At 30.9% G+C, this 7682-nt stretch overlaps 1 protein-coding gene across 1 annotated transcript; it reads right to left on the bottom strand.

Moving 5' to 3' along the window:
• Positions 1–3578: 3578 nt before the first annotated feature.
• LOC107913468 (cytochrome P450 CYP736A12) lies at positions 3579–6479 on the bottom strand. Its single transcript, XM_016842062.2, has 2 exons — positions 5626–6479; positions 3579–4493 (listed from the first exon to the last, which is right to left on the bottom strand). The coding sequence occupies exons 1-2, from the start codon at positions 6313–6315 to the stop codon at positions 3660–3662; spliced, it is 1524 nt and encodes a 507-aa protein (XP_016697551.1). The 5' UTR covers positions 6316–6479; the 3' UTR covers positions 3579–3659.
• Between the last annotated feature and the right edge of the window lie 1203 nt (positions 6480–7682).

Here is a 7682-nt window from a genome sequence, read left to right on the forward strand (position 1 = left end):
TTGATTATGTGGTACGGTTGGTACCAAATGGTATGTTTTGGTAAGTGATTTACATGTTGTGTAATGTTGCAAATTTAGTTAGAAGTCAATCAATTATTTTGGCCAAATTGAGTACATGGTTAAACAACCATACATGTTTTAAATGTTGTCATTTGAGGTGCCTTTGGGCATATTGGTTGGATGTTATTATACCATATGTGTTTGGTTTGATTAAGCATGATTTTGGTGCCTTTTGAGGGCTCACGTATATGTGCAAATGGGATTTTAGGTACATGTTGAAAAGGACAAGAAAAATGGTTTGTAAAATAGCCTATTTTCGTCTACACGGGCAGAGACACGGGTGTGTGTCTTAGCCGTATGTGACACATGGCTAAATAACACAGCCGTGTGTCCCCTGTAGTTTTCAAAGGATTGTAAGTTAGGTTTTAAGCGGCCTGGCCACACAGCCGTGTGACCCTTGCAGTTTGTAAATTTTCATTTTTTCCTTAAAATTTCTATATGTTTTTGTTTTAGTCCCGATTTATTTCTAATGTGTTTTTAAGGCCTCGGGGGATCGTTTAAGGGACAATATGTATGCTATTGATTAGTTTTACTGTGATTGATGATATGAATTACATGTTTTATAATTTTTTATAGTCCTGAAATGTAAACTCTGGTAATGCTCTGTAACCATATTCTGACGGCGGATACGGGTTAAGGGTATTGCAAGTCTCGAATTTAATTCAAAATACTTTTAAAACCCTTTTAATAAGAGTTTTGCATAATCATTTAACTACCAAAAATAATTGCCTAGGTCGTGTATAGAAACAAGTCTATACTAAATATATCAATAAATGTCACATCTCAAACATAAAAAATATAACATAAATTTTTTTATAACCATCATCATAAACATGTATGAAATTTAATTCAAAATCCAACCATTCAAGCTCATAGAACTTTTCATTTACAATTGTTCATATCATTTCTCTAAATAATTAACATATGGAATAGTATAAAACGTATGAACGACTACCTTTAACAATTCTTTGAACTAAATCAAATCCGAATAACCATAAAAGTCATTGGTTTATTAACACAAATTTGCATACTAGATATGTTTTAATCAAATATATTATTTAATTATAAAACCTACAATAGCGACATAAATAAATCAGTTAATATTGATTTTTATGAACAAATTAAATGCTTAAAACAATATGTAATCCATGTAATCAAAACTTAAAAAGAAGACCATCTCAAAATATTTAAATCATATATCAAGTTGATTTAATATTTAAAAACGTAATTTTTTTCTTTTCTTTTTTTGTTCTGTGTTGAGTCTTGATAATAAGAAGTAAGCAAATTAAACTTCAGTAATAGACTTTGAATCCAACCAAAATCTATTAATAGCAAATTTTGAGAGTGAATCTTATTTTCCAAGTATACAAAAGGTACGTAACCAATGACTCTTCATAAATAAATTGTCTCTCTTCTTAAAAAGTTCTCGAAAATTATTATTCTTTTCTTGCTTTTTTCATTTTTTCACTTCTAGTGGTGAGAAAAAATTATTACTACAATCTTCATGACTATTATTATAGTCCAATTTACTACATCCATGTTAAAAATTATGTCTTTCGAATTTATTACATATTGTTACATTCTCTTCAGGGAATTGGGGAATTGTTAGGTTTCGTAATTAAAAACTTTTGTTCAATCATAAGTAATTTTTTTTTCATGATATTGCTACCATAGGGGCACATTTGAATCATGTAAAGTTGAATAAGTTCTTCCTTGTAAGGTTTTTATCAGTAATATTTTTTCACGTGATTTTAATTGAGAACTTATTTTGAATACTGTAGAGTTATACTCACAGTTTTAAAAAACTTGCAACTTCAGGTGTATCAAACCATAATGAGCTTTAGATAGATTTACCATATTTTATTTCTTATAAGTAGATCTTTAACAGTTAAATATTTTGCTTTCAGCTCCTTAATGAGGATGATGACCAAAGGAGATCACAAAAATAGTCACAATTAATTCAATTGAATAACAAGAGTAATCAATAACTTAATCCTCCTTTTTTTTAATCATTTCAAAATAGATATTTATAGCAATAGTGATTCATATGAAATATAAGCTTTTCTTCATTCACAATCTCAGTATGAGATCCATTACAATGAATATATTTTAAAACTAATGCATTAACCATAAAAAAAATTGTTCTTTTAGATATTGATATATTAGGTCTTTTGGAGCTTTCAACTAATTTTGTACTATCAAATATTGAAATAATATTTGTTTATTTCAATAACAAATAAGGTAAATATTTTCTATTTGTAATGATAGAATTCATTACTACATTCTCATATCATTCCTCAAAGAATATTAACGAAACAAAATATTTGGACATATGCCACATATGTGGTCAATAATCTTTCATATCACATTGATAACATATGTTATCTTTAACCTTTAAAGAATTATCTTGAAAATTCTCATTGTTCTTTTATTTATTATTATATTCTCACTTTTATTGGTCAATGATTATATCTTTCAATTTCTTTATATTTTCTTTCACTCCAGGGAATACAACAAATTTGGTATGACAAACTTCTAAATTCCTTCATTGATTATTTATTTCATTATCACAATCGCAAAACATGCGTGGATTTCAAATCAAAATCTATTTATTCATATTATCATGATTAGTCTCAATTATAATAAACATGATATAATAAATCATAGTAAAATATACTTAAGATTCTTTAACATCATTGTTATCACCCTGGCTATTATCACGAGCACCATAATGCATAGGCCTCAATTGAGGACTTAAATAACAATAGCTCTAGAAGGCAATCGACAATAGCTTGAGTAGCAAATTTGAGTAACCGGCTATTGCATTAGTTGTTGCTTGAAAGGGGTAAGGCTTGGTGAAAGGGAAAAAAATTTTGTGACTAATGAAGAAAAACAGTTAAAAGATAATCGTGCTGATAACGTGTTATAAAATAAATAGACAGAAAGTAAAGAACAAAGAAAATGAGAGAGAGCAAAAAAAAGCGTATTTTATTGATCAATCAGAGCATTTATAAAATTTCTTCAAATTCTCTATTTATAGGCATAAGAAATATAAATTAAGTAGCGATCTACTTCTAATGGCTATTAGAATTTAAAGTACATCAAAAATTATCTTGATCTTTATAGACATCCACTTAATAAGATATTCATAACATGTATAATAATATTAATTATTTAAAAATCATATAACATAACTTTTTTTTTTACTTTTGACTATCATATTTAAAAAGAATATTTTAACCATCAACCATAATTTTTTACGGTAATAGAAAATATTAAAAATTCATAAACCACATTTTTTTACCTTATTTTTCAAAACCACTTTGTTTTTATTTCCTATAACTTTTCAAAAGTACTTTTGTGGCCATAAGAAATGTTAAACAGACAAATTCTAAAAACATTTTTGAAAAACACTTTTTAACCACAACAACTAATAGAAAACTATCCCTAAGGTGATGAAAGGCGACAGAGTCACCCATAACCAAGCCCAAATGAGAACCTTCAGCTGAGGAGCTCACTTAAAACAACGGGACTATGATAGTTACCTTTATTTTTTCGATAATTGATATGTATCTTAACGTATCCTTAATTAACACACTTTAACCAACTAAACGATAAGTTGGGTTTGCAAGTAAATGATTAGCCCTTGGCAACGTGATCCCAAACTTCTCAGTCATATCAAGTTCATCAGGTAACATCCCATCAGTCAACTCCCAATCAAAGCAATGAACTAATTGAGCTATAATTAGACGCATGTTGGTCAACCCCAACTGCATTCCAGGACATCCTCTACGGCCACTCCCGAACGGGATGAGTTGGAAATCATGTCCTCGAAGGTCTATGTTGCTATCCTTGAACCTTTCTGGAAAGAACTCTTCAGCATTGTCTGACCATACTTTGTGGTCTCGCCCCATGGACCAAACATTCACTAAAATCCGCGACTTCTTCGGTATGAAATATCCATCAATGGTGATATCTTTTGTCGACTCACGTGGAAGTAGTAAGGGTGCCACCGGATGCAACCTTAAACTCTCTTTGATGACCATATCTAAGTAAGTAAGCTTTGGTAGATCCGACTCTTCTACCATTCTATGCCTTCCAACAATTCTTTCTAGTTCTTGTTGGAGAGCAACCATGACTGGAGGATGCCTTAGAAGCTCTGCAAGTGTCCACTCAATGGCTGTAGTTGTGGTGTCAAATGAAGCTGCCACCATGTCCACCATTATGGCCTTGATGTTTTCTCTACCAATGATGTACCGCTGCTCTTCATCGTTAGGATTCATGGGCGTATTCAACAATGAAAGCATTACATGAAAGAAATCTGTGTAAGGTTTTTGCTCCTTGGCGTTAGTCCCTTGTTCATGCTCATCAATCATTTTGTCAATAATTGCGTGAAGCCCATTGCCTATCCTCTTAAGCCTTCTTCTATATCCCTGCAGTGTAATATATTATTTTATTCTTCATTACTGTCAAGTCTTTGTGAAAATACTAGATTTATTTGGTGAATCAAGTATTTTAATTTTTTTTAATTCGAACCAGATTATTTCTGGGAAAGGTGAAGACATAACCAACTTGATATTTTAATCTTTTAAAAATCTATAAAATCAAATTATTCAAACTTAATTAAACTCTTAAAACATTTCTTTATAATTAGACTAGATCGGTCGATTGAACCGATTGGGCTAAGAGTTAATAGAGTTATCGGTCTGGAATGAAGGGTTAGATTAATTGATCCATGAATTAATACGAACTAATTGAACCGACGATTGAATAAGTTTTCTTTCTTTTTTAAATATATATTTATGATTTTTAAATAATTTATTCAATTAAACGAATGCTTCAATGGCTTCTTTTGAAACTTAATTATTTGTTTTCAAACTCAAGTTTTTTTTTTTTATTATCAATTATTATCAATTTTTAGTGAATTACAATAGAAGGGCAAAGCCCTAACAGCAACGCGAATAGCGTGAGTTGGACCTAGGTTACACCTAGAGCGGTGAATATCCTAATCATCAAGCTAACACATAGGGTTCTTTATCAATTTTTTTTTTAACTTCAGCTCTTTGGCTTCGTGACAAACTTTTTTTTTTAATTCAAAAGGGTGTTGCTTGACACATTGGCAACACCTAGATAAAAATAATTTTTTATTTTTTCTTTCATCATGTATATCCGTGAAAATACAGGTATTTTTTAAAAATATAGTACTGCCTAACACAGTGACGACACTAATAAAAAATTATTTAAAAAAACATAATTATTAGCCAATAATTGAACGAAAAAGTAGGGCGATGTCACCAATGTGTCAGGTGGCACCGATTTACATTGTAACAAGCAACCCAATTTCGTAAATAAATTTTCCCCAACCCATTTTTATAATTAATGAAAATTTTTATATTATTTTTATAACAAGCGACATCTTATACAATTTTCATAATTTATTTATTTTTATATTATTTTGATAAAAGAAAAAAACCCAAGATGGAGCAAGTAATTACAAAATAAATTGTGAAAAGGAAAACAGTGCATATAAAATAGGATAAAATGAGAAAAAGAAAGGATATTCACCTGAAGGTCAAGTGGAGCAAGAAAAGGTAAATAATCGGACAGATTAAAAACCCCAGCCAAGATCATGGTCTCGTCAATTAGCGGTTTAAATTGGAATTTATCATCCATGGATTGCCCGAAAATCACTTTACACATCATTACTTCAGTAACCTTACCTACCTTCCGGCTAAGGTCCACCGTCTCACCCGCCGCCACTGCCTTCCTCACCGATTCAACCAATGACACCACCTCTTTCTTTCGTACTGGGGCAAAGCATTCGATTTTTGAAGCACCAAGGAAGTGCAAAGTGCACCATTTCCGTACAGTTCGCCAATAGGAACCGTAGTGGGTAAAAGCCAAGCCCTTGCCACCGTAGGTCAAGTACTCGGTAGATTGGAGGTTAGGCCTGGAAGCAAAAACGAGGTCATGGACCTTGAGGAACAGTTCAGCGGCTTCAGGTGATGATACCACAATGGTTGGCACATAGCCTAGCTTTATTGACATTATGGGTCCATATTTTTTGCCGAGATGGTGAAGGGTTTGGTGAGGAAGGTTCCCTAGCATATGGAGGTTACCAATAATGGGAAGAGGAGAAGGACCGGGTGGAAGTTTCCGACCATTTTTGTGGTGGTTTGGTGGGCGAAAGAAGTAGATAAAGGAACAAATAGGTGCAAGGAGTACCAAGAATATGGCTAACGTTGAATAATACATTTGGAATGAGATAGGAGAGGCAGCCGATTGACAATTGCACCACCTGATACACCAGTTTAAATAAGAAAGGAGCAAATATGAGTTCCAAGGTCATCGACAACTGGGTGAAAGTAGGTGAAAGTAGGGGTGAGTATTTTATCGAGTCGAGTCGAATTGAGTTAAAATAATTTGAGTTAGTTGAGTTGATGAATCCCATTTTAGCAACCGAACTCAATTTGAATTTTTTTCAAATCTAATCGAATCGAGTTAAGTCAAGTCGAGCTAACGAATCCTATTATTTTTATTCAATGTTGCCTTTACATTGACCGATTATTTAACTAATAGACGAAATAAAAGATTATTTAACTAAATAAACAAATATAATGGTTTTTAATTTAATAGTTTTGACTTTTAACTTTAGAAAATGTAAACATTTATTAAAACAACGTAGTTTTGTTTTTTCTTAATCGGATTTTTGGATAACTCAAATTGTATATTTCATATTCGAATTAAACGAAAAAATTTAATTTTTTATTCGAGTTGATCTGAATAACTTGATTAACTCAAATAACTTGAACTATTTAATTCAAAATTTAAAATTTTTATCGAATTTTACTCCCCTAATTGAAAGAAGTAAAAGTAGACTTTTATATTAGATTTATTTAAAATAATGTATTTAAAATGTGGGTTTCATGCGTCAAAATTATATATTGATTGTTAATACAAATCTCTGGTGAGGAAAATTTAGAACACACGAACGGAACTCGAACAGAAAAAGAAATAGGACAAGGCTCCAAGGCGTGTATCAAGCCACTATCTTTAAGGTTATATTCGCCCCCACCTATCTTCGGTGTGCAAACGAGTTTCAAGCAAATTAACCTCGAGGATATAATAAAGCCAATGGCTATTTGCGTTTTGCACTAACGAGAATAGCCCACTATACACTGAGCAATGTATGACAAGGAACTCAATTTCTATAAAGGATTTCTGCTGTAATACTTTATAGAATAATCTAATATTATTAGAATATGAAGGAAGGAAAGAAACAATATTAGAATTTGTTGGTATGATTTCCAAATGAAATCTCATTCCTATTTATAGGAATTTTCATGTCTCTTTATAGAGACATCTTTCATCAATCGGTGTCTTTTTAAATAATAATGTCTTTAAAATAAACACATAATTATTCATTTAATTATAATTATTCAAATAATATTATTTAAATAGTTATAATTCTTTTTCCAAAAAATCAAATAATATAATCTTTTGATTAATTACACCCATTCATTTATAGTTATTGGAACACTATAAATATTTAAAAATGTTCCAACAATCTCCCCTCATTTTCAAAATATTTTAAATTTTGATATTCTTGGAAATCAATTTGC

This window comes from Gossypium hirsutum, chromosome A13 (genome assembly GCF_007990345.1).
Source record: "Gossypium hirsutum isolate 1008001.06 chromosome A13, Gossypium_hirsutum_v2.1, whole genome shotgun sequence".
NCBI classification, from domain to species: Eukaryota; Viridiplantae; Streptophyta; class Magnoliopsida; order Malvales; family Malvaceae; genus Gossypium; species Gossypium hirsutum.

Bases quoted from the DNA above. Each gene is read 5' to 3' on its own strand.
- LOC107913468 (XM_016842062.2), bottom strand. From the start codon at position 6,315: ATGTATTATTCAACGTTAGCCATATTCTTGGTACTCCTTGCACCTATT. The intron at 4,494-5,625 runs GTGAATATCCTT...ATTACACTGCAG, and splicing joins TTGCTCCACTTGACCTTCAG to GGATATAGAAGAAGGCTTAA.